The sequence below is a fragment of the Rhinopithecus roxellana genome, chromosome 13 (assembly GCF_007565055.1).
Source record: "Rhinopithecus roxellana isolate Shanxi Qingling chromosome 13, ASM756505v1, whole genome shotgun sequence".
Classification (NCBI taxonomy): domain Eukaryota; kingdom Metazoa; phylum Chordata; class Mammalia; order Primates; family Cercopithecidae; genus Rhinopithecus; species Rhinopithecus roxellana.
In genome coordinates this window covers 102059860-102087100 of record NC_044561.1, presented here as the reverse complement: position 1 = coordinate 102087100, position 27241 = coordinate 102059860, and the positions used below count along the sequence as shown (strand labels likewise).

Genomic DNA, 27241 nt, shown 5'->3' with positions numbered 1-27241 from the left:
GGTTGGTACCAAGGCAAGCAGAGAGGTCGATGAAACAGAAGAGAGAACCTAGAACAGGACCCAAATAAATAGACAGATTTACTGTACGATCAAGCTGGCATTTTATCTCAGTGAAAGAAAGCTCTCTTGAAGAAGGCAAATGAAACTCCTAAAAAGTAGCTGTCTCCAGGGAGCCAGATGAGTTTGGGGGCTTTTCTCGTTTACTTGTACATTTCTTCCCTGTTTGGATTATTTTGACAGCAAGCCTGAAATACAATAAAAATAAAATAAAATAAAATAAAACATTTCTCCCTCCTGCAAGCTAAGAGCAGCCACAATTTTTAGAATATTAGCTTAGCAAACATGAAAAAGATTGCCAATTTTCTGTGTTGCTAAGGGTGTGGTGAGGCAGGCACTCCCACATACTGCTGATGGGAATAAAAATTGACACAATCTCTCCAGATGGCAATACGGCATTATAGTCATGATCTTATGATCTATGTACATGTGACAAACCCATATTTAAACAAGTAAAGTGGAGATACTTTAACCAAAATCTGTTTGGGTCACCCCTGTCCATTGCTGCTGCTTCTGTGCTGTGTGTGGTGAGATAATGTATTACTGATATTGAGACACTCACGTTTTATTGGGAAATGGTTTTTGAAACCAAAAAACATGTTTGAAATGCAATTTCCCAATAAAACTCATACTCTTTGACTTAGTAATTCCTCTTCTAGGGCCTTATTCAAAAGAAACCATCAGACAAGGGTGAATATGCTTTGTAAAGGAATGACAATCATAGTATTTACAATCTAGAAAAGTTTGATGTAAGGCCCATGTCCAAGAATAGGAGTGAGTTAGAAAAATGATGGTACAACTACAAAATGGAAAACTATGTAGTGACTGAAATGATAATGTTGATGTATATATTGGGGATGTATTGATGATGCTGCAGACACATATATATTTACATGGAAAAGGATCCCCAATTTATCATTGAGTAAAAGAACAAATAAATCACCATATTTTGTGTAATCCTATTTTTGTTAAAAGTTCGATGTATATAGAAGCAGCACAGTGAAGAGGTCAAAGTAAGAGCTAGTGGAATCCCATTGACCCAGGTTTCAATACCTCCTCTATTGCTTGATTGCTATAGTTTAAATATTTGTCCCCTCCAAAATTCTTGTGGAAATTCAATCCTCAATGTGCATTATTGAGAGGTAGGGTCTTCAAGAGGTGATCGGGTCGTAAGAACTCTGCATTATTTCGTAAATTAATGGATTAATGGGTTATCATGGGAGGGGAACTGTTGGTTTTACAAGAAGAGAGAGAGGGACCCAAGTACAGTATGCTAGCATGCTCAGTGCCCTCACCATGAGATACCCTGTGCTGCCTCAGGACTCTTTAGAGAGTCCCCACCAGAAAGAAGGCTCTCACCAAATGTGGCCCCTTGACCTTGAACATTTCAGCCTTTATAACTATAAGAAATAAGTTCTTTTTCTTTATGCATTATCCAGTTTCGTGTATTCTATTCTAAGCAACAGAAAATGGATGACATTGATGGAAATAACCTCCCTGAGGCTCTGATTTCTTATCTATGTAATGTATACAACGTGGAAAGTAAAACTTCTCATGCAATTTTGTTGTGAGACTGAAACCTGAAAATCTTTGAGAAACCCTCAGGACTGTGCTCATAGAAGGACTTCTGTGAAATGCACTTTCCATTTTTAACCACAAGTCCAGTAGGCTAGCTTCCAGCCCTGACAACCTGGTGATTCTAGAAAGCCCACACCCTTCTGTGGCTTTCAATTCCTTCTTCTACCAAGCCTGATGGACTATTGTCATTTCCCATGACTTTTGTGAGTTCTAAGTGAAGACATAGACTTGCCAAAGACACAGAGTGAGTGGTGCAATGGCCTGATGCAGCAGGATGATTTTCATGTGCTCATATTCGCACTTCCTAAGCCCTAAAAGGCTGTAACAGCCAGAGTTCACGTAGGTGGTTCTGTGTGCTACACGTTACTCCAAACACTTAACTATATTAATTAACTAGTTTGATTCTCACCACAACTTTATTGGAAAGGCATTATTATTTATCCTGATTTCACAGACAAGAAAAGAGGCACAGAGAAGTTGAGTAACTTATCCATAGTCAAACAGCCTACAAATGATGAAACTTGGATTTGAACCCTGGCCTGTTGGCTTTTTTTTTTTTTTAGATGCCTGTGCTTTTCACCACTTTATTAGGTGGAATCTAAACTGAGATGTTAATACCATTGGGAGAAGGATGGGTGCCCTTCCTGACTGTCCAGATCAGCTTTGGAAAGAAGGGAGTAGACAGGCAGGAGAAATGCCCACATCAAGAACATAATCCTAGGTTACTGAGATTCTGGGAGACTTACTAGTCTAAAAAGGATGATTTAGCATTTTTTTCTAATAGTTCCACATTGTATGTGTAGTACTTGTTATCTATCTATCTATCTATCTATCTATCTATCTATCTATCTAATCTATCTGTTAATCACCTATCCATCCATGTGTATTCATCTTAATGACAGCATCCCTGTCTCCCTCCTGGGAACCGAGGAGTCAAACCCTGCTCCTCTACTTCTTCCCTCAGGATGGCATCAGGTTCTGCAGGTCAGGCCTATGGGGTTGTGGAACCTTCACAGGATGTCAGGGGTGTAGGAAGTGAGAGAGACTGGGCACCCCTGTCACGGGGAAATGCCTGGATAGGAGAGAAAGCAACCCCTCCAAGCGATAAGAATTCTGGCGGGATTTGTTTTGGAGACACACGTTATAAAACAAACTATTTAGGGAAGTGTCTTAAAGAGGAAGGGGCAGCAAAGAAAGAGGCCCTAGAACAACAGAGATTCATCTGCCCCACTGCAGGTGGCCAAATGGCCGCTGCCAAACTCAGGAAAGCATCCCTGCACCATGGTACCTGAGGGTGGGGGCACTCACCTGTGAGTCCCAGCAGCCAGAGGCAGCAGCAGGGATGGATGAAATCGTTTCTGTTGTTTCTCTCAGGCAGGGCCGAGAGGCAGGGACGGGCATCGTGGTGGACCCTGGAGCCTGCTGTGCCTGTAGGTCTGTTTTGGGGAGGTCCTGGATTCTGCTCTGCTGAAAGAAGCAGAACTGTATCTTCCATGATATAAGAGGAAGTTACTATGATGGGAGGAAAGGGCTGTGGGATTATGACAGTTCCAGTTTCTAGACTGTGAAATAGGAATCAGATAAAAGCTAAGAAGTTACTGATATAAGCGTCCCAAGTTGCTTGGAGGGGGCCTGGCAGACACCCTTAGTACCGAGACTCTGCCCTTTGGGACCCTCACTTTGTGTCAGGTGTGCTGGTAACCCTTCCTCATTCAGGAGCCCAGGAACAGGGTCTGTCATAGAGAAGGATGTGGCCAGCCTCCTGTGATAGTCCAAGACCTGGGCTCTGATGAGCTGTGCAGCTAGTCAGGAGGAGAGCTCCTGGGAATGGAGCTTCACAGGTGTGGGTCCCTGTTTTTCCCCACTCCAGAGGTGTCAGTTGTGAAAATGAGCCTGAAGCCACATCTGATGGGCGGCTTTGGCTCTTCAAAGTACACTCACAGGGGAAGTGGCTTTGAGTGAGCAAGGAGTTAGATCTTGGGAGGAGGAGGATAGTTTCTGTTTTAGAGGAAAGGGGAAGAAGCCTGTGTGTGTTAAGCGGGAGGTGAAAGGCCTTACGGTGCTCATACTGTAGAAACAGTGACATGCAGAAACACAGCTGGGAGGAGGAGGGGTATCTCTTTTGTCTGTCCCTAGTCTGGGGCCACCTCTTGGGAGAAGGGAGTGGAGGAGCTGTAGAAATGCTCACACCAAGAATGCACCTCCTCTCTTCCTTCTGAGCAGCAGCCACCTGCACATGAAATCACGTCCAGAGCCTCTAGCCATGAGCTCATCACTTCTGTGGGCCCAGTGCCAGACACTGCCTCCTGTGACTTAGTTTCCCCACTGCTCCCGACCCCTGCCTCTTTGCCAGTGGCTGACCGGATGTTGGTGATGAGAAGGGGTGGAATGAAAGGGGCCAACCAGCGATAGGATTTGATTACTCTGTAGCATGATGAGTGTCCCTCTCCCCTCGACACCTTATTCTAGCTTGTTAAACATTTTTTCTGAGAGGGATTTCTTGACAAGGAACTGGTCAGAGTGTTCCATTTAGCACTCATTGTTCTAACTCTAATCTCTGTCTTCCTGATGACAGATTCTATTCTCCAGAGCTGATTGCAACAAGGTCCCTCTTCCCTCACGCTCTTTGACACTCCTCCCATGGAGATGTAGGCATATGTTACCTCCCCCTGAGTCTGGGCAGGCCTGTGACTGTAACAGAAGCTATGTGATGTGACTTCTGAGGCTAGACCATAATAATTCCCTGTACTTCTACCTGGCTCTCTTGGGATGCTCATTTTTGGAACTTTGCCACCATGCTATGAGGAAGCGCAAACTAGCACGCATGAAGAGATCACATTGCAGGGACACATGTAAGAGTTCTAGCTGACATCCTAGCTAAGATGCAGCCAATATCCATTATCAATCATCAGACATGTAAAAGAAGAAGCTTCCAGATGACCCAGCAGTTGAGTCATCCCCAGGTGAGTTTCCCAACCGAGACCCCAGGCAACATATAGCAGAGACAAGTCATTCTCGTACCCTGTCTGAATTCCTTACCCACAGTGTCACTGATCATAATAAAATGGCTATTTTTTTTGCCCTTGTGTTTTGGGGTGTTTTGCCATGCAGCAATAGTAACTAGACAGCACCCTTGGCAACATTTTCCCTACCACCACTCGTTAGCTTCTGCCTCCTTCACTGGACTTGCTGTTCCTTATTGGCAGGAACCACTGAATACAGGGATTAAAAGGCAGGCTTTGGGGCCAGAAGGAACAGTGGGTCAGAATCTTGGACTTAGGTGGTACTTGCATGGAAGTGGGCAAGCCATCGACCTGCCTATGCCCTGCTGTCTACTAAGCAACTACAGAGCATACTCATCACTCACATCCATCAGTTCTTTCTTCTGTGTCCTCATCTCAGTGTATGTCATACACTGAGATGGGATTTGATTGTTAAACCAGAAAACCTTGGTGTCATTTTTGATTTTTGATAACTCCTCCCATTCCCCATATCCTTTAATCTAAATATATCTTTAGTCTGTTCGGACCACTATAAGAGAATGCCATAGACTGGGTGGCTTATAAGCAACATGAATTTATTTCTCACGTATCTAAAGCCTGGCAAGTCTAAGACCCAGAAGCCGGCAGATTTGGTGTTTGGTGAGGGCCCACTTCCAGGTTCATAGATAGCTTCTCACTGTGTTCTCACATGGTGGAAGGGGCAAGAGAGCTCTCTGGGGCCTCTTTTATAAGGACACTAGTCCCATTCATGACTCTACCCTGATGACCGAATCACCTCCCAACAGTCTTCCTCCTAATACCGTCATACTGGGCATTAGGATTTAACACATGAATTTGGAGGGGACAAAAACCTTCAGTGCATAGCGATCTTAAATCCTCCTGCATCTCTCTCTCCACTATCATCTCTGGCTTGGACAGGCTACCAGTTTGCCTCCCTTACTCTTTCTATTTCAGTCTTTTCCTTACGCTGTAGCCAGAGTGGTACTTTTAGAAAGTTAGAGAAATCTGACCATGCTTCTCTCTGGTAGTGGCTTCCCACTGTTCTTAGGGATAATAGAAGATTTTTCTCTTGTTCCTGACTGATCTGGCTCCGAATGCTTTGCCAGCCTCAGCTGCCAGCCCTTTCACTCCCAAGATGCTGCTCTTCCCTGAACTTCAGATGACCATTCCCTTCTCCTCCTTGTTATAGATAAACTGAGTGCCCTTAGTACCTTGTAAGAATTGTAATCAGATGTTTATGTTGGAAGTCTTCCTTACTTGCTAGAGCACACACCTCAGTGAGAACAGAGGTTGGCTCAGCTCTCTTTCCCACTGAGAATGCTCAACAGGTGTTTTGTACCCAGGAGGAAATGGCCAGTGGATTCATGGTAAGTGTTGACAGTGACCCCAGGTGTTTGGTCTCTGATCTAGCTCTCCCCAGAAGCGTTAATGCCACAGGATCCCTGTCTGTTCGGGGATCCCACAGTTGCCCTTTCTTTTTACCCCTTTTTGGGGCTCCCCCATCCCTGGAAACCCTGGGAGCCTGACACTGATTAACTAAACCACAGTAGTAGCCTCACAGCTACCTCATCCTTGATCTCCACTTGGTCAGGACTGGGTTCTACCCTTAATTTTGGATGCTCCCTTGGATGGATGTTGCTGGAGGACAAAGAGTTGATATCTAGCCTTGTGAGATGAGACATTGCCTCCTCCTTGGGTCCTAATCCCCTCTCCTTTCCTGAAGACATCTTTTGCAAATGCTTGATCAAGCCCCTCTTCCCCCATCACCACATGTGAGATGGAGCTTCTTAATGTATTCCAGGAAATTCCTGGGGAAGTAAGAGTGATGTGCTCCTCTCTTGCTGCCAGATGAACCTGGGCACCATGTGTCCTTGTGGGCTCTTCTTGGAATGACTTCTTCCCTAACGTTAGCCTGATCCCAGACCAGGCTGTGGCCACAACCTTGTCCTGACTCCCTGGACCTCCCCTCAATTTACAGTTAGGCCATCTGCTTCCTGCAGAATGGAGGGTGAAGACTCCATCACCAGCAGCACCTTGTGGCCTAGGAGGAGAGTCACAAAAGGAAGGGTGGGCAACAAGTATCATCAGAGGGCACAAGGGAGTCCATCCTTCAGGACTTTCACTTTCCCATCTGAGGCTCGCAGGGCCCATCTTAGACAACGGTTCCCATTGCACTGTGCCTTGCCAGCACAAATACCTGAGACAGGAGCCCAGGTGAGAACACATGCATCTCACACTGCTGGGCTAGGCCTTGTCTAGGAAAAAGGAGGCAGCTCCAACCGTTTAACTACCTTGTATTACCTTGTTAGCGCTCAGCATAGTCCTATGAGATGGGTATTATGATTTCTATGTTTCTGAGAAAGTCAAGGCTCAGAGATTTTATAAACTTTCCAGGATCACAAGGTAGTGAGAATCAAACTTATGTTTGTCAAACACTGTGCTCATCCTTGCTGCCCCTCTGAATCAAGAAAGGGCAGGAGATCCAGACACCCGGGACACCCAGAGCCTGGAGCCTGGGAGAACACCACCACATCAGGGCACAGAAGGATGTGTCTACACTGACAGTAAGTGGAACGTAGATGTGTTCCTATTGAGAGAATTTCAAGGCTGCTCTGCTCAGCACCAGGAAGGACCTGGGTTTAATCAGAAAATGATGAAAACACTAAAAAATCTCCTGGCAAGAAACCATTAAGATCATTCAAGGAAACACAGACTCCCTGTCTTGGCAGGAGTTTCAGACATTATCTAGTCCTCTTATGACCTTGTACCTTAAAATCCTAGTACCTGAAATCCTGTTTGTGGATAGATGAGACCTTAAAAGAAAGGGCAACAAATAATATATAAGAGATCTCTCTAGGGAGTTGGATTGGGTGTACTTGATTCCTAATAGAGATTTAGTTTTTGATAAAGACCTATACGATTTTTGGTTGTGTGTGTGTGCGCATGCACTTGTGTGAGGGAAAAGGAGAAAGTGAGAGTGCATGAGTCAGCAAGAGAATGAGAAAGAGAGTGGGCTTTGCTTTTATAATTTAAACTTTTATACATCTGAAAAAGAACGTTTTATGGAAAGATGAAGGAGCCTCCTTAAATAAGTCATGGAGGCCTTGCTATTGGCTACAACTGAGACCTATCCAGGTGAGCAGAGGCCCAAAATGTCATTTTTACAGTGATCTTCTGCCATCCGTCTTGTTCCACCTGGCAGGTGAGCATAGTGTCCTCCTCATGGTCACTGTTTTCCACCAGGATGGAGCTCTGCATGCTGTACAGTCCATCTTTGCCCTTGGTGGGGGTCAGGGTCTCATCTCTCTGGGAGACACTTCCATCCTTCAGCCAGGTCAGTTGCATGTCCTGGGGATAGAACTCCTCTGCCTGGCAGGTGACATTCATCTTGTTATTTGAGGCAGGGTGCTGAAGAATGGACACCTTGGGTGGAACTGAAATAGCATAGAACACATGCTCAGATGTCATGAAACAACCAGATCCATCTGCTTATTGCTTGGTGGCCATTTACTTAGCACCTACCTAGCATGTCGCTGTGCCTAGCACATAGTAGATGTTCAGTAGTTGGAATGACCTGTTATTATTTAAGCCTGTTCCCTGGAGCAAATTTGGGAAGAACTATGCTCCAAAGACACATGAAAGCCGGGCACATGTGGTGTTACCTACCTATTATGGTCTCAGACAAATCAGCCTTCCCATGGAGAGGGTAATGCAAGCTTCGGTGGTACACATTGCAGGTAACATGAGAGTTTAGGTCATCTAGAGCCAGGACTACCTCCGTGGTACTGACAATTTTGTAGGCATTGCTGTTCTTTAACTGAACCACGTGGGTCTGGAGGGATGAGAGTTTCTTCCCATTTTTGAACCACTTCAGGGTGACATTTTTGGGATAGAAGCCGTAGGACATGCAGCTAAAATTCACAGTCTGCCCGAGCAAGGCCCTCTCCAAGGGGCCTATTACCACAGGGAGAGAGGGTGGAGCTACAAGAAGGAAGATGAATAAACAATTAGTGTTGGTAAGCTATAAAGTATTCTATGTGCCTTATAAAATTTTAATTCTGACAACTCCGTGATTAGGTATGATAATGTCCATTTTATAGATAAGGAAATTGAAGCTGGTAGAGGTAAAATTAAAAATACTAGCAACTTGCAAAGCCTGGACTGGAAAACAGGTTTATCTGATCACACAGCCTGTGATCTTGACTCAGGTGACACTGTTTCTCTGTTCAGGAGCCATATTCGTATGTCTTTCTCACTCTTGGTATTGATTACTCCTACTTACCCATTCTCATTTAATAAGGTTTAGACAACAAGAAATAGAAGGAAGTGTTCTTAGCCTAATGCTTATCTACCAAAAATCCTAAAACAAAATATCTTTAATGTGCAACTTTACAAGAATGTCCTTTAGTCAGCAACAACAGGATACCTACTCTCATTGTATCTATTCAATGATGTACTGAAGATTCTGGCCTAAGCCATGAAACAAAAAGTCATGAATAAACAATAATTGAGAAGAAAGAAAAAATATAATGTAAACTGACACAAAAAACTTAAGTGAATCTATTTGCTGACTAAAAAACTGACAGATTAGAAAATCAAATGAATAAAAAATTTTAAATTATTATATTCAACTGTACACAGAATAAATTCCAAACAGATTAAATTCTTAAATCTAAAATTTAATAAAACTCTAAGAAGAAAAAAATAAGGAAATATCTATATGTCTTTGAGGTGGAAAAGAACTTTAAGACAAGATCCTAAAAACACAACTCATTGAGATTTGTAAAGTTGACTTTAAAGATTTATAAAGGTAACTATAATAAGGGTCAAATTATACACGATGAGAAACATAAACAAAACTTAAAAGCAATCAGTAAATAGGAGAGGAAAGGAAGTCGTACATATAAGGTAATGTGAATGAAACAAAAAGCAAGCATAAAATATAGAGGATCAACAAAACCAAAAGTTGCTTCTTTGAAAACATATAATTCTCTGGTGAAAATGAAAAGAGAGGAAATAAAATATTGAGAGAGAGAGAGAGAGAGATACAATCACAGATGTGCAAAAGGGGCATTACTATAAATCTTGCAGACATTAAAATGATAAAAATTGGATATATTGAATAGCTTTTGCCAATATAAAATATAAAATTTAGAAAAAGTGAAAAACTATCTGGAAAAATGTAGCTTATCAAAAGTGAATAAGAAGAAATAAGAAACCTGGGCAGTATCAAAATTACTAAAGAAACTCAATCAGTAATTTAAAAAATTTTCCTGTAATGAAAATTCTAGATCTAGATGACTTCACTGGAAAGATCTGCCAAACATTTATGTAATGAATACATTTTATCTTATGTAATCTTTTCTAAAAAATAGAAAAAGCAGATAGACTTCCCAACTCATTTTTTGAAGATAGCATAACTTCAACAACAAAATTCCAACAAGAGTAATATAAAGAAAACACATAGATTATTATCTTACTTCTGAACATACGTTAAAAAATCTCAGACAAACTTCAGCAAACTGAATAACACACTATCACCAGAGTGGTTTTATTTCAGGAATAAAAAGTTGAATTAATATTAGAAAATCAGACTGGGAAACATGGCAAAACCACATCTCTACAAAAAATGCAAAAATTAGCCAGGTGTGGTGGCATGGGCCTGTAGTTCCAGCTGCTGGGGAAGCTGAGGTGGGAGGACCACTTGAGCTCAGGAGGTCAAGGCTGCAGTGAGCTGCGATTGCACTGCTGCACTCCAGCCTGGGTGAAAAAGCAAGATACTGTCTCAAAAAAATAAAAATAAAAATAAAAAAGAATATCAAATAATGTTATTCATCACATTTCCAAATTGAAAGACAGTAGAACCATATTACCATTTCAATAGATGCAGGAAAAACATTAAATGTTAATATTTATGTTTAGAAATTATGTGTAAACTAAGAATAGAGGTGAATTAATCTGATAGAGATAATCCATTAGATTGAACCATATGGAATTGCTATTTTTATTATATGAAAAATGATAGAATATAGGCAATATCATATGGTTCATCCTAATTTTAAAAATACAACAAACATTATAATCAAAGGTAAAACATTGAAAGCTTTGAAATCAAGTCAGTGTAATCTGGCTTGCCACCTGAATTTAAATCCAATCTTTTATCAGAGATTCTAGTTTGCTTATGAAGTCATAAAGGAATATAAAACATATAAAGATTACGATGAAATACGTTAAACTGTTATTACTACTACATGATGCCATTGTGCCTTAAGAAAGGCCAAAAGAATCTATAGACAAACTTTTTGAAATAATATGAAAATTTAGCAAGTTTACTAGGTACAAAATCGATGTAAATTCAATTTTAACAAACATTAGAAAATTAAAAACACTTTAAAATGATCTCATTTATAATAATATTAAAAATATAAAGCATGGAGGAATCACTCTGACAAGAGGTATACCATGTCTATAGTAAAAACTACAAAACTTTATTGAATGACATTATAAAGGATCTCAATGAATGAAAAGACATACCATGTTCATTGATAGAAAATAATACTGTAAAAATAAAGAAATGTATGCATAGGCATATATGAAGATACAAAGATTTGAATTATTCCCAATTGATAAAAAGTCAGTGTAATCACAATTAAAATCCCATAAATTATGTGTGTGTGCATATGTGAGTGTGTGCTGAACTTGACAAAGATATTCTAAACTTTTCATGGAAATGAAAACGGCCAAGCATAACCAAAAAGAATAAGGTGGGATGACTTGTTCTACCAAGTACAAAAACTTATTACAGAGCTGTAGTTATCAAGATAGTGGTGTCTGAAGGGACGAACAAAGAAAACATGGAAAAAATTAGAGAGCTCCAAATCGGATCCATCATATGGATGCTTATTTTTTGACAAGTTTGCACTGCAGAGCAGTGAAGAAAAGGGAAATTTTTAAAATAAATGAAGTTGGAACAATTAGATATTCATATGGGGAAAAATAAAATCTCTTATCACAAATATGGGGATTCAGACTAAATGTGAAAGGCAAAACTACAAAGCTTAACTATAGGAAGCTATGTAAGAGTATGTCTTCAGGATTTAAAGGATTAAGGAAAGATTTCTTAAATCCATTCGGTATGATACGTTTACTGATGTCCATTCAGTATGATACTGACTGTGTCATAAATAGCTCTTATTATTTTGAGATACATTTCATCAATACCTAGTTTATTGAGTGTTTTTAGCATAAAGCAGTGTTGAATTTTATCGAAGGCCTTTTCTGCATCTATTGAGATAATCATGTGGTTTTTGTCATTGGTTCTGTTTATATGATGGATTACGCTTACTGATTTCCATATGTTGAACCAGCCTTGCATCCCAGGGATGAAGCTGACTTGATCATGGTGGATAAGCTTTTTAATGTGCTGCTGCATTCGGTTAGCCAGTATTTTATTGAGGATTTTTGCATCGATATTCATCAGGGATACTGAACTGAAATTTTCTTTTTTTGTTGTGTTTCTGCCAGGTTTTGGTATCAAGATGATGCTGGCCTCATAAAATGAGTTAGGGAGGAGTCCCTCTTTTTCTATTGCTTGGAATAGTTTTAGAAGGAATGGTATCAGCTCCTTTTGTACCTCTGGTAGAATTCGGCTGTGAATCCATCTGGTCCTTGGCTTTTTTTCGTTGGTAGGCTATTACTGCCTCAATTTCAGAACTTGTTATTGGTCTATTCAGAGATTCAACTTCTTCCTGGTTTAGCCTTGGGATGGCGTATGTGTCCAGGAATTTATCCATTTCTTCTAGATTTTCTAGTTTATTTGCATGGAGGTGTTTATAGTATTCTCTGACGGTAGTTTGTATTTCTGTGGGTTCAGGGTGATATCCCATTCTTCATTTTTTATTGTGTCTATCTGATTCTTCTTTCTTTTCTTCTTTATTAATCTAGTCTATTTGTTTTGTTAGTATTTTCAAAAAACCAGCTCCTTGATTCATTGATTTTTTGAAGGGTGTTTCATATCTCTATTTCCTTCAGTTCTGCTCTGATCTTAATTATTTCTTATCCTTGGCTATCTTTTGAATTTATTTGCTCTTGCTTCTCTAGTTCTTTTGTGATTTTAGGATGTCAATTTTAGATCTTTCCTGCTGTCTCCTGTGGCCATTAGTGCTATAAATTTCCCTCTAAACACTGCTTTAAATGTGTCCCAGAGATTCTGGTACATTGTGTCTTTGTTCTCATTGGTTTCAAAAACTTATTTATTTCTGCCTTAATTTCATTATTTACCCAGTAGTCATTCAGGAGCAGGTTGTTCAGTTTCCATGTAGTTGTGCAGTTTTGAGTGAGTTTCTTAATCCTGAGTTCTTTTTTTTTTTTTTTTTTAATTATACTTTAAGTTCTAGGGTACATGTGCATAACGTGCAGGTTTGTTACATATGTATACTTGTGCCATGTTGGTGTGCTGCACCCATCAACTCGTCAGCACCCTGAGTTCTAATTTGATTGCACTGTGGTCTGAGAGACTGTTATGATTTCCATTCTTTTGCATTTGCTTAGCAGTGTTTTACTTCCAATTATGTGGTCAATTTTAGAATAAGTGAGATATGGTGCTGAGAAGAATGTATATTCTGTTGATTTGGGGTGGAGAGTTCTGTAGATGTCTGTTAGGTCTGCTTGGTCCAGAGCTGAGTTCAAGTCCTGAATATCCTTGTTAATTTTCTGTCTCATTGATCTATCAAATATTGACAGTGGGGTATTAAAGTCTCCCACTATTATTGTGTGGGAGTCTAAGTGTCTTTGTAGGTCTCTAATAACTTGCTTTATGAATCTGGGTGCTCCTGTATTGGGGGCATATATATTTAGGACAGTTGGCTCTTTTTGTTGCAGTGATGTCTTTACCATTATGTAATTCCCTTCTTTGTCTTTTTTGATCTTTGTTGGTTTAAAGTCTGTTTTATCGGAGACTAGGATTGCAACCACTGCTTTTTTTTTCCTTTCCATTTGCTTGGTAGATCTTTCTCCATCCCTTTATTTTGAGCCTATGTGTGTCTTTGCCTGTGTGATGGGTCTCCTGAATACAATACACCGATGGGTCTTGACTCTTTATCCAATTTGTCAGTCTGTGTCTTTTAATTGGGTCATTTAGCCCATTTACATTTAAGGTTAATATTGTTATGTGTGGATTTGATCCTGTCATTATGATGCTAGCTTGTTATGTTGTCCATTAGTAGATGCAGTTTCTTCATAGTGTTGATGGATTTTACATTTTGGCATGTTCTTGCAGTGTCTGGTACTAGTTTTTCCTTTCTATATTTAGTGCTTCCTTCAGGAGCTCTTGTAAGGCAGGCCTGGTGGTGACAAAATCACTCAGCATTTGCTTGTCTGTAAAGGATTTTATTTATCTTTCACTTATGAAGCTTTTTTTTTTTTGACTGGATATGAAATTCTGGGTTGAAAACTCTTTTCTTTAAGAGTGTTGAATGTGGGTCCTCACTCTCTTCTGGCTTGTAGGGTTTCTGAAGAGAGATCTGCTGTTAGTCTAATGGGCTTCTCTTTTTGGGTAACCCAATCTTTCTGTCTGGCTGCCCTTAACATTTTTTCCTTCATTTCAACCTTGGTGAATCTGATGATTATGTGTCTTGGGGTTGTTCTTCTCCAGGAATATCTTTGTGGCATTCTCTGTATTTCCTGAATTTGAATGTTGGCCTGTCTTGCTAGGTTGGGGAAGTTCTCCTGGATAATATCCTGAAGTGTATTTTCCAACTTGATTCCATTCTCCCCATCATTTTAGGCACACCAATCAAATGTAGGTTTGGTCTTTTCCACATAGCCCCATATTTCTTGGAGGCTTTGTTCATTCCTTTTTGCTCTTTTTTCTTTAATCTTGTCTTCACACTTTATTTCATCAAGTTTGTCTTCAATGTCTGATATCCTTTCTTCTGGTTGATAGATTTGGCTCTTGATACTTCTGTATGCTTCATGAAGTTCTTGTGTTGTGTTTTTTAGCTCCATCAGGTCATTTGTATTCTTCTCTAAACTGGTTATTCTAGTTAGCACTTCCTATAACCTTTTATCAAGGTTCTTAGCTTTCTTGCATTGGGTTAGAGCATGCTCCTTTAGCTTCAAGTAGTTTGTTATTACCCACCTTCTGAAGCCTACTTCTGTCAATTTGTCAAACTCATTCTCCATCCAGTTTTGTTCCCTTGCTGGCGAGGAGATGTCATCCTTTGGAGGAGAAGAGGAATTCTGGTTTTTGAATTTTCAGCCTTTTTGCACTGGTTTTTCCTCATTTTCATGGATTTATCTACCTTGATCTTTGATGTTGGTGACCTTCTGATGGTATTTTTGCATGCTCATCCTGTTTGTTGATGTTGATGCTATTGCTTTCTGTTTGTTAGTTTTCCTTTTGACAGTCAGGCCACTCTTCTGCAGGTCTGCTGGAGTTTGCTGCAGGTCCACTCCAGATCCTGTTTTCCTGGGTATCACCAGTGGAGGCTGCAGCACAGCAAAGATTGCTGCCTGCTCCTTCCTCTGGAAGCTTCATCCCAGAGGGGCACCTGCCAGATGCCAGCCAGAGATCTCCTGTATGAGGTGTCTGTCGACCCCTGCTGGGAAGTGTCTCCCCATAAGGAGGCATGGGGGTCAGTGACCCACTTGAGGAGGCAGTCTGTCCCTTAGCAGAGCTCAAGCGCTGTGCTGGGAGATCCACTGCTCTCTTCAGAGCTGGCAGGCAGGAATGTTTAAGTCTGTTGAAGCTGCACCCACAGCTGCCCCTTCCCCCAGGTGCTCTGTCCCAGGGAGATGGGAGTTTTATCTATAAGCCCCTGACTGGGGCTGCTGTCTTTCTTTCAGAGATGCCTTGCACAGAGAGGAAGAATCTAGAGAGAATAAGTGATCTTTTGTTATTTTATTCTTTAACTTAGCATATGCTTTCAAGGTTTATCCATGTTGTTGCATGTATTATTAGTAGGTCATTCCTCTTCACAGCTTAATACTATTCCACTGTATGTATAGATCATATCTTGCTTTTCCCTTCATCAGTTGATAGATGTTTGGATTGTTTCCACCTTTCAGATAGTGTGAGTGCTGTTATAAACATTTGTGCACAAATTTTTATGTGAACATATGTTTTCATTTCTCTTGAGTAAATACCTAGGAGTGGAATTGCTGGGTCATATAGTGATTTACGTTTGACTGTTTGAGGAACTGCCTATCTATTTTCCAAAGTGGCTTCACCATTTTGCATTCCCACTTGCAGTGTATGAGGGTTACAATTCATAAACATTTGTTATAATTTGATTTTTGATTTTAGCTATCGTTATTGGTGCAAAGTTTTATCTCATTATAGTTTTGATTTGCATTTCCCTGAGGACTAATTATGCTGAGTTTCTTTTGATGTGCTTATTGGCAATTTGAATATCTGCTTTGGAGAAATTCTTTATGTAATTTGCAAATATTTTTCCCATTCTGTGGGTTATCTTTTTACTTTCTTGATAGTGTCCTTTGAAGCATAAAAGGTTTTAATTTTTAAGAAGTCTAATATATCTATTTTTTCTTTAGTTTCTCATGCTTTTGATATTATGGTTAAGAAGCCAATGCAAAATCTGATGTCATTAAGATTTATCCCTATGTTTTATTATAAGAGCTTTATAGGTATTTTTAGGCTTTCAAACCATTTTGAGTTAATTTTTGTGTATCGTGTGAAGTAGGGGTTCAACTTCATCGTTTTCTGTGTGTGGCTATCCAGTTGTTTCAGCATTATTTGTTGAAAAGATGCTTCTTTCCTCATAATCACACTTGTTGAAAATAGTTGACCACGACCACAGATATGTGGGCTTGTTTCTGGACTCTCTCTTTTCCATTGGTCTATAGGTCTATCCTGTTCCAGTACCATATTACCTTGATTGCTGTGGATTTGTAGTAAGCTTTTATTTTTATTTTATTTATTTATTTATTTATTTATTTATTTATTTTTGAGACGGAGTCTTGCTCTGTTGCCCAGGCTGGAGTGCAGTGGCCGGATCTCAGCTCACTGCAAGCTCCGCCTCCCAGGTTTACGTCATTCTCCTGCCTCAGCCTCCCAAGTAGCTGGGACTACAGGCGCCCGCCACCTCGCCCGGCTAGTTTTTTGTAGTTTTAGTAGAGACGGGGTTTCACCGCGTTAGCCAGGATGGTCTCGATCTCCTGACCTCGTGATCCACCCGTCTCAGCCTCCCAAAGTGCTGGGATTACAGACTTGAACCACCGGGCCCGGCCTATTTTATTTATTTATTTTTAGAGATGAGATTTCACTATGTTCACCAGGATGGCCTCAAACTCCTGTCCTCAAGCGATCCTCCCATCTCAGCCTCCCAAAGTAGTGGGATTATGGGCGTGAGCCATCGCGCCCAGCCTGTAGTAAGGTTTGAAAGAAAAACATTTGTTATCTTACTTTATTTTTCAGGATTGTTTTGGCTTTTCTGGGTTCTTCATATTTCCACATGAATGTTAAGATCAGCTTGTCAATATCTACAAAAAAGTAGGTTGGGATTCTGATAAGGATTGTGTTGGATCTGTAGACCAATTTGGGGGAATAATGCCATCTTAACAATTTTAAATCTTCTAGTCCATGAAAATGGGAAAATTCTCAATTTATTTACATCTTCTTTCATTTCTTTCAACTTTTTTTGATAGTTTTCAGAGTATACATTTGCACTTCTTTTGTTAAATTTATTTTTATTTTTACTGTTCATTACAAGTGTGTGGAAATGTAATAGATTTTTGTATATTGAACTGTATTCTCAAGCTTGCTGAACTTGCTCAGTAGTTTGAGTAGTTTTTTAGTGGGTTCCTTAGGATTTTCTATATACAAGAACATGTCATTTGTGAATACAGATAGTTTTACTTCATCCTTTCCAATTTGGATTATTTTTATTACTTAATTGTCCTGACTAAAACTTTTGGTACAATGTTGAGTAGAAATGGTGACAGGAGCCATCCTTGTCTTATTCTTCATCTAATAGGGACAGCTTCTAACCATCCTCATTAATTATGACATTGGCTGTGGGTTTTGCTAAATATGATGTTAGCTGTGGGTTTTGCATCCATGTGCTTTATCAGGTTGATAAAGTTCCCTACTATTCCTAGTTTTTTTAGTACTTTTTTAAATAGAAGAATTTTAGATTTTACCAAATTCTTTTTACCATCTTGAGAGGATTATGTGGTTTTCTTTTTTATTTTATTGATATTATGTTGTATTAAATTAATTGACATTCAGATGTTAAACCAACCTTGTATTCGTGGGATAAATCCCACGTGGTCAACATAAATAATGCTTTTTATATGTTGCTGGTTTCAGTTTACTAGTATTTTCTAAGGGATTTTTGTGTCCATATACATAAGACATATTTGGTCTGTGTTTTTTTCTTGTGATATCTTTGTCTGGTTTTGATATCAGGGTAATTTTTTACTACCAATTTAATCTATTTAGTTGTTATAGGTATCTTGAAATGCTCTATTATTTTTGGGCCAGTTTTGGTAATTTTTTTGTCTTCTAGGAATTTGTCTTTTTCATCATATAAACCTAGTTTATAGGCACACATTTTTTCATAGTATTATTTAATATTTCTTTTTATTTTTATAAGGTTACCTATAATGTTCCTTCTTTCATTTCTGGTTCTAGTAATTTGAGTTTCCTTTTTCAATCCTCAGTCCAGCTGAATAAATAAACTTGGGAAATTTTCAACTATTCTTTCTTTGAATATTTTTTCTGCTGTTTTCTCTTTCTCCTCTCCTTCTGCTATCCCTATTACATGTATGTGGTGTGCTTAATGATGGCCTACATTTCTCTGAGGCGCTGTTCATTGTTTAAACGTTATTTTCATTAAATTTTTCTCTGTTCTTCAGATTCCATGATTTACATAAATCTATTTCAAATTTGCTAAATCTGCTTCTTCAAATCTACTATTAATTCCCTCTAGGGCAATTTTTCTTTCAATTGTTATACTTTTGAATAAGAAAATTTCCATTTGGTTCTTTTTAATAATTTCTATCTCTTTATTGATATTTCCTATTCGATGCAACATTATCATCTTACTTTCCTGTACTTATTTAATCATGGTTTGTTTAATCATGTTTCTTTGAACATATTTGTAATGGTTACATCAAAGGCTTTGCCTATTAAGTTTGACATCTGATGGTCATAACAAGCAGTTTCTGATACCTTTTTTTGGTTTGTTTTTGGTCTATGTGTCATATTTTTCTGTTCTATTGCATGTCTCACTTTTTTTGAAACTGGACATTTTACATAATATATTGTAGAAACTCTGGATATTGATCTCCCTCACAACCACCAAGGCTTGTTATTATCATCTGCTTGTTCGGTTGTTGAGTGACTGGATGGATTATTTTGGTGCAGTTGATTCCTCTTCCTTGCCATGGGGTGTAGACTTTGACAGGGAAAAGGGAGGTTTTGGTTCAAATATCAGACTTTTACTTTTCTTCCCCAGTTTTAGTAGTTTAAAAATTATTTCTTCATTTATGATATGCCCTTAATACTATTTCCAGAGACTCTAAATATTTTTTAAAAATGATTTTCACCAGTTTCCATGGAGTGGGCCCTTGGAACTCCTTGTGCTGTTATGCCACCCATAATGGTCTATTTCGGTTGTTTTAAGCTGTCAAATTTGTATCCATTAGTTACACCAACTACAAGAAACTAATACATAGCTAAGTATTTTAAAAATATATGTATACATTTTTATTTATTAAGAAATGGCATAAGTTTGGTACATTTCTGACTCAGAACATTTGAATGTTAATAAGGATATTGAACTCATTCACAGTATTCTCCCTCTAAACAGCTGTCATGCACTTCTACACCTCCACTCTAACTAGAGACTTCTTATTAAGAAGAAGGCAAAGCCATAAACCCAAAGCGTTCTGAGAAGAGTCTACCAGGGTTCCAGTACCCATAGCCTGGAAGACAGGCCCATTAACCTTTCAGAGGCTCAACTTCCTCATCTGATAAGGTAGGGCGTGGACCATGTGGTGGATGAACATATTTTGTTTTCAACCTGCTTAGCATTTGTTCCATTGGGTTGACTGGTTATCTCCCATGGCACCTCCTCTCCCTAGCAACAATGAATAAAATGTTGACAACAAGGCATACAAAAGGCTAATGTGGATAGTTCCCTAGAACTCATTTGTGAAGGTTGGTAGGAAGAAGTTCTCTTTCCACATCGGTTGTAAGATGGGGGAATGAATATCAACACTTTCTGCATTTATTTTCACTATTGTATACTGAAGGTTTATATGCAGCAGGAAAGAACAAAGCCATGAAGAGATTAGACAATGTCAGAGAGCCACAGTCTTGGTAACGCTAAGCCCTAAATCCAATGCTTTAGTCCCTGGTTCCAAAAGTTCTGCCTTGAATTCTGTGAGTAACCCAGAATTCTCTGCAGGTACAGAATCAATCAACTCATATTTTTGGTTGAAATTAATGCATTTGATCTTCTCTCTTGTAAGTAAATGTTCTTCACTAATATAGAGCATACTGGACTGGGTCCAGACAACCCCACCTCTTTATTCCCTACTATGTACACTCCTGAAATCTCCCTGAGTTAGGTTCCTCATCTGTACAGTGAGTACAAGCATCCAGCAATTCAAATGCTGCTGTGTAGATAATATAGATGAAATGTTTGGAATATAGTAGATGCCCAATAAATGTTAGCATTATTGTATTACCAATTTAATAATTTCTCAGGCTGCATATTGCCCAAAGTTCACAGGGCACCACAAGTAGCAAAACACTAAGAAAAAGGCTTTGGATGCAGAAAACACAGATTTGTACTTGCAGTTCAACACACTACAATACACTGTGGGATATGGAGCCTTTATTATTCTTGTAGTCCTTAGGACATTGTTGATTTAAGCAAATTGGCTTAGCAAGGAGATGTTTTCTTTCACATTATTAGAAGTCCAGAGGTGAGATTGGAACAAGGAGCAGTATGGTTGTGCATATTGTCAAATCCACACTGGTTACATATCTGCATTCATCTAGACTTTTTCTCAACCTTATTCCCCTCATGGTCATAAGATGCCTGCTTAAAGAACCTGGAGCAGCACAATTGCTTGTTTCCAGCCAAGAAGGGGAAGAATTACTTTAGATTACCAGATTTCTCTGCAAGCCTGTATTTTTCTCTGATAGACCCAAACTGGCCAAGTTCATCCCATATTTGAGTAAACCTCTAGCAGGGAACATGGAATTATACTAGTTGGCTTAGGTTAGTCATAGGGGGTGGATTGAATATTGAGAAATCAACCAAAATAGCTCTCATCACTCATCACTCAACCTTTTGAGTCTTTTTTTCTTCCTGAGAGAATTAAAAAGATCAGATGTATGTTGTACCTTCAATAATATTTGGCACATAGCAATTGTTGAATGAATAGAAGACGTAACTGCTGAGATGATATTATACTCCAGGGGGTATGAGGAATAGGAGACATACTCACCAGTAACAAACACCTGAGTGCCCCAACCTGATTGGTACTCCTTGATAGCTTTCCCTTTTGTGAACTTCACGCAATAATAGGTGCCAGCATCAGCAAGAGAGATTTCATGGATGCGGATGGAAAAGTCTGTGTTGCCAGGATTGTTGGTGTCTCCAATCTCTTTTACTCTGGGAAAGTGACCTTGTTTGAAATTATAGATTAATTTCCGGTTTGGCCCTGTTCCCTTGAACCACAAGACAGGTCCATTTGGTAAGGTATCTGGTACACTGCAACTCAAGATGATTGACTCCCCAGTTGATACAGTCTGTGACATCTCTGTTTGTTGCACATGGAACATATGTGTGGCTCCTGGAAAGAAACTGAAATCATTTCTCATTTCCCCTTCTCTGGCTTAAGCATGGGTACAGGTCATGGTTGGGCCTCATTCATTAATTCTTTTAACGAATTGTGCATGCATAAATGCCCATGCACTGAGTAAAGAGAGGCCTTTGCACATGGAGGCAGCTTCTCCCCAGAGTGCTGAAGGAGGGGAGTTAGTTCAGAGGACCAGATGTATTCCTCCTCAGTTCCATTCCTCAGCCCTCAACCACGGTAACAGGAGGACAGGGAGGGAGAAGGGGGAATTATCAATGGGTAATGTTCATGGAGAAAGACTAGTTCCCCTATCCATCTAATTGTCTAGAGTCACTCGGTACATTTGGAACTGGGTTCAAGTCCTGTCCCTCAACCCCACATCTCCACTGAGTTTGGGATTGGCCTTACTCACTCCTCTGAAGGGTGATTATTCTCTGAATTTGTAGAGAAGTTCATGCTGAAAGATGTGGAGAAGAAGTTAAAACAATTAAAGAATGAGGTGGTCATGGCAACAGCATATGGTTCCACTGCTTATCTCTTCAAGAGAAAGAAGGGAGAGGGTTTCCTCTCCTCAACAAAAAGAGATTAGAACCTCAAGGGCCCTCTACAATTTGGGAGGTTCTAACCAGCCACCCTTTACCCTCCTACACAGTCATTATCACTACCCTACAATGTGTCAGGTCCTGGTAATAATCTCTCCTATTAAGCTTGGTTGTCAAAACCACAGACTGCCTAAGGAGCAGGTTAGAGAGAAAGGGAACCCCTGTTGGCATGGCCAAGAGGTAGAGTGGGAAAGCAGTCTGCATTGACATTATGTAACTTAAGGGAAACCTGTGGATTTTCCATTGCCATTTGGGCATCATGGAATGTGTCTGGATTCAAGGGAAACATTACTGGGAAGGTCAGTTCTCCTGGAAGAATAGAGGGACATCTAATAACACGGTACTTCATGACGTTAATTCAGGGGTAGTGAGGAGAAGGAATTACTGGTTATCCTGGGAATAAAAATACTGGGAATGAAAGAACAGTGGGGCTGGGCGTGGAAGTCTCAGGACAGACCTAGGAAAACTCAAGGGTCAGGGAATGACTCAACCCCTCTGGGAAGGCTTTCTGCAAAAAAGACTTTGGAGAGATCGATACACAAGACCCCTACTTCTGGTCTGAGAATTCCCCAACAGTGCCAGGCCATGGTAGGAGATCACATCCACTCATTGACTCATATGGGGAATGGGAATGTGATCTCAGACTGGACTGTGGTGACCACTCAGGTACTTGCTATCAGGCCCTAATCACATTCCAGTTGGTAATGGGAAGGTGAGTGGGATCATGGAGGCATGTAGAGAGTCTACCTGCCTGAAGGGCCCTTTGTTTTGGCCCAGGAGATACTGGGCATTTTGGGGAAAACTTCACCTATGTTGATATTCCATCAGAAGCTAAGATGTGGCTGCTAGCATCTGTGACTGGAAGTTTGGGGTCATGAAATAAGTCATAATATACGCAATGCATATACCTGGGCCCAGGTTTCTTCCTAGAACCTTAGAAGTCAGTCAGCCTTCTAGGGCCCAGTTTTCTTACCATTTAGGTCATGCCGTGCACACATGTAGTTGCACTTTGCATACCCAGTATCTTTTTATTTGTAAGTGTCTCCTATGTCATGGGTTCTGGTGGGGTTGGCATCAGAGAAGGATGTGGCTTGTCAACATAGCTTGATTCAGTATTTGGCACAGGTTGTCCAGAATGGCTTAATAGAAAGGCCATTGGTAGAAACCTAGTCTACAGGGTAGTATGTGGATAAAGGAGCACAACATTCAGTATGTAGTAATGATTTGGTACATGGTGAAGGGTTTTAAAGATTCATCTTCATAAACCCAGGGAATAAAGTGCGTCAGGCTGTGCTCACCATTCACATGCACGATGGTGCCTGGACCAGAGAAAAACTCCATGTCAGGGTGTCCTACCCTTAACTTCACACAGTAGTAGGTGCCAGCATCCTCTGGCAACACGTCACGGATGCGAATGGAATAGTCAGTTTGATCGACCATTGTGTTTTCCACCGGAGTTACTCTGGGGAAGTGGCTTCCATTGAAACTATAGATTAATTGTTGTCCTGGCCCAGTGCTCTTGAACCACAAGACAGGCCCTTCTGGGGACAGAGCAGACATATTGCAGGCCAGGGTTAGGACATCTCCAGGATTGACTGACACTAAAGTCTGAGGCTGGTTCACCTGGAACTCTTCATCTGAAGTTCCTGGAAAGAAACGTGGAATCATCTCTCATGTTCTCTGTCTTGGCTCAAGATGCTCTGAGGGTCTGGTTATAGGTCAAGGTGGGATCTCAATACGATAGTTTTATTTCAGCATCATGTGATGGCACCAGTCATATAAAAATTACAATGCTGGGTGCCATGTGAGGTGAAGGGGAGGGTACCAATGTACAAATAGGAGAATGGAGCTTTCCTTCTGCATTGGGGCATGAAGATGGCCTGCAAATATATTAGGCACTAAATAAACATATTTTAAATAAATATATGAATATATTTTTATTAAATGAGAATATGCAAAATATAATTTGGGTCAGATTTTTCTAATTGTCTCAGAATCAGGGATACGGCCCCAGCTAAGGACAGTACGTTGATAACCAACATACTGCATACGAAGTGCATGTGGAGTGACCTGCATATGGAGGCAGCTCCCTCCAATACCGGGTCTTCTATGGTGTGAAAGGCCACTCATTCACCTCTCCCAGAGTAAACACTGAGGCATGCATTCTCAGTGAAGTTACTATTTTCCATAAAAGATGACAATCGGTTTTTGGAGTATAGGAATATCTTAGATATTACAATGGTTGGTTTGTCAATGCTGAATCCTACCCAATAAAATCTTATTCCTTAGTACTTAATTGCTCGTCACATATTCTTGGGTATCACACAAGCCACACTGACATTGAGTTCATGGCAGATACACAAAATGTCTACAAGAGAAGTTCTACAAAATTGCAGTGTTATTCATGATAGCCAAAATATAGAAACAACTGAAGTGCCTATCAATGTATAAATGAATAAAAATGTGATTATACACACACACACACAGCGAAATACTATTTATCCTTTAAAAATCAGAAAATTCTGTCACTTATGACACCATGGATACTATGGTGTGAAATAAGCCAGTTACAGAAAGACAAATACTGCATGATCTTGCTTATATGTGGAATCTCGCTTATATGTGGAATCCAAAAAAGTCAGACTCAAAGAAGTAAAGAATAGAATGTGGTTACCAGGGTCTGGGGTGGTGGGGAGTTGGACAAGAAAATGGGAGATGCTGGTCAAAGCCTATAAAGTTGTAGTTAGACACGAGGAATAGGTTCTGATGATCTATTGCACAGCATGGTGATTATAGTTAATGCATACTTCAAAATAGCTAAGAAAGTAGATTTTAAAAGTTCTTACCACAAAGAAGTGATAAGTATGTGAGGTGATGGATATGTTAATTAGCCTGATTTGATCATTTCACTATATATACATGTATAAAACATCACATTATACCACATAAATATATACAATTGTCATTTATCAATTAAAACCAAAATAAAATTTAAAAAACCACCAAGTTGTACACCTTTAAAAACAAATAAGTTCTACAAAACAATGGAGGACTTTATTTTTGTATGGTTTTGCAATCTTACTCAGTGTATGCCTTTTCTATTGCTGAATAACAAATTACCACAAACTTAGTGGCTGAAAACAACACATATTAATTACTTCACAGTTTCTGTCAATTTGTAATTCAGATATGGCTTAGCTGGGTTCTCTGCTTCAAGGTCTCACCAAGCTCCACTCAAGGTGCCAGGTGGGCTGTGTTCTTATCTGGGAGTTTGACTGGGGAAGTGTTCATTCTAAGTTCACTCAGGTTGTTGGTAGAATTCAGGTCTTTGTGGTTGTAGGACTGAGGCCCTCAACTTCTAGGGGCTTCCCTCAGTTCCTTGCCACGTGGGCCTTCTCACAGGCAGTTTTCAACATGGCTCCTTGCTTCTTTAAGGCCAGCAGTTGCAAGAAAAACTCTAGTGTGATAGATCTTATACAACCTAACATACTCGAGGGGGTGACAGTGCATCACTTTGGCCATATTCTATCAGATAGAAGCATGTTACACACAACACACAGATAGAAGCATGTTACCTGAACAAAGAGATTTGCAACAGACATGGCCACTGAGAGATTTTGTCAGAATTGGGGGCCATCCCAGTGTAGTCTTACATAAGAGTGGGATAGTTGGGAGTCATCTTACAGTCTGTGTACCACACCCAATAAGTACAGTTACAAATTCAAGTAAGTTTTACTAGCTTTAAGTGTCTTAAGTTAGCTTTTACCTAAATATTTTTAGTCATCCTTAACTCTGCATTGAATAAAAAGAGCAAGATTTATACTTACCCTTCCTATGTATAAAGCACAAACAGATATAAATGCAGTACATAAACCAACAAAGAATATATCTAAGTTATTAAAATTTCATGTTGAGGCTATTATGAGTTGAATTGTATGCCTCCAAAATATACGTTGAAGTCTTAACCCCCAGTAGCTCAGAATGTGACCTTACTTGAAAATAGAGTTGTTACAGAGAAAATCAAGTTAAAATGAGGTCATTGAGGTGGGTGCTAATCCAATATGGTGGTTGTTTTTATATGAAGTGGAAATTTGAACACAGAGACAGACATACACAGGAGTAAGATGATGTGAGGATACAGGGAGGGTGGTGCCACCTGCCATCCAACAAATGTTTGAGGCTACCACTGCCAGAAGCTCAGAGAGAGACATAGAACACAATCCTCAGAAAGAACCAACCCTGCCCACACTTCGATTTTGAGTGTCTAGTCTCCAGACCTGTGAGAAAATTAATTTATGTAATTTAAACCACCCAGTTTGCAGTACTTTTTAAGAGTAGCCAAATACAGTGGCCACAGAGAAATAAAAAACTGAATTTCACAGAAAGAAGTGTAAAACGTGCCAGGGGCCAGGCGTGGTGGCTCATGCCTATAATCTCAGCATTTTGGGAGGCTGAGGCGGGTGGATCTCTTGAGCTCAGAAGTTTGAGACCAGCCTGGGCATCATAGTGAAACCCCATCTATACAAAAAAAAGACAAAAATTAGCTGGGTTTGGTGGCACGTGCCTGTAGTCCCAGCTACTTGGGAGGTGGAGGCATGAGAATCACTTGAGCCCAGGAAGTGGAGGTTGTAGTGAGCCAAGATCGCACCACTGCACTCCAGCCTAGGTGACAGAGTGAGACCCTGTCTCAAAAAAATAAATAAAAATAAAATAAAATAAAATAAAATAAAATTAAATAAAATAAATTACACATCCTTTGATTCCAGAGGCTGGAGGGTGAGAGCTGAGATGGTTGCTGTGCCCAGCCCTGTGACCATAGGTGTGAGTCCTTTACCTGAACAAAGAGATTTGCAACAGACATGGCCACTGGGAGATTTTGTCAGAATTGGGGGCCATCCCAGTGTAGTCTTCTGAGTTCTGCCTGTTCTGGGATAAGACGGAGAAAACCCTCCCAACGGAAATTTTATGGGAACAGGTGAGGGAGGGTTCACTAAACAGGAAGAGGGGAGAACCCACCACACACACACACTGAGGCCCCACTCACCTGCCAGTTCAAGCAGCAGATACAGCAGTAAGGAAGGCAGAGGTGGGTGGAGTGGGGAGGCAGGGATGGGCATTGTGGTGAAACCTGGAGCTTGCTCTGCCTGAATGTCTGTCCTGGAG

At 40.1% G+C, this 27241-nt stretch overlaps 1 protein-coding gene across 1 annotated transcript; it reads right to left on the bottom strand.

The window, feature by feature from the left end:
• Positions 1-56: 56 nt before the first annotated feature.
• Positions 57-27241, bottom strand: SIRPD (signal regulatory protein delta). Its single transcript, XM_030914000.1, has 4 exons — positions 27123-27241; positions 21123-21470; positions 2944-3099; positions 57-245 (listed from the first exon to the last, which is right to left on the bottom strand). The coding sequence occupies exons 1-4, from the start codon at positions 27193-27195 to the stop codon at positions 229-231; spliced, it is 594 nt and encodes a 197-aa protein (XP_030769860.1). The 5' UTR covers positions 27196-27241; the 3' UTR covers positions 57-228.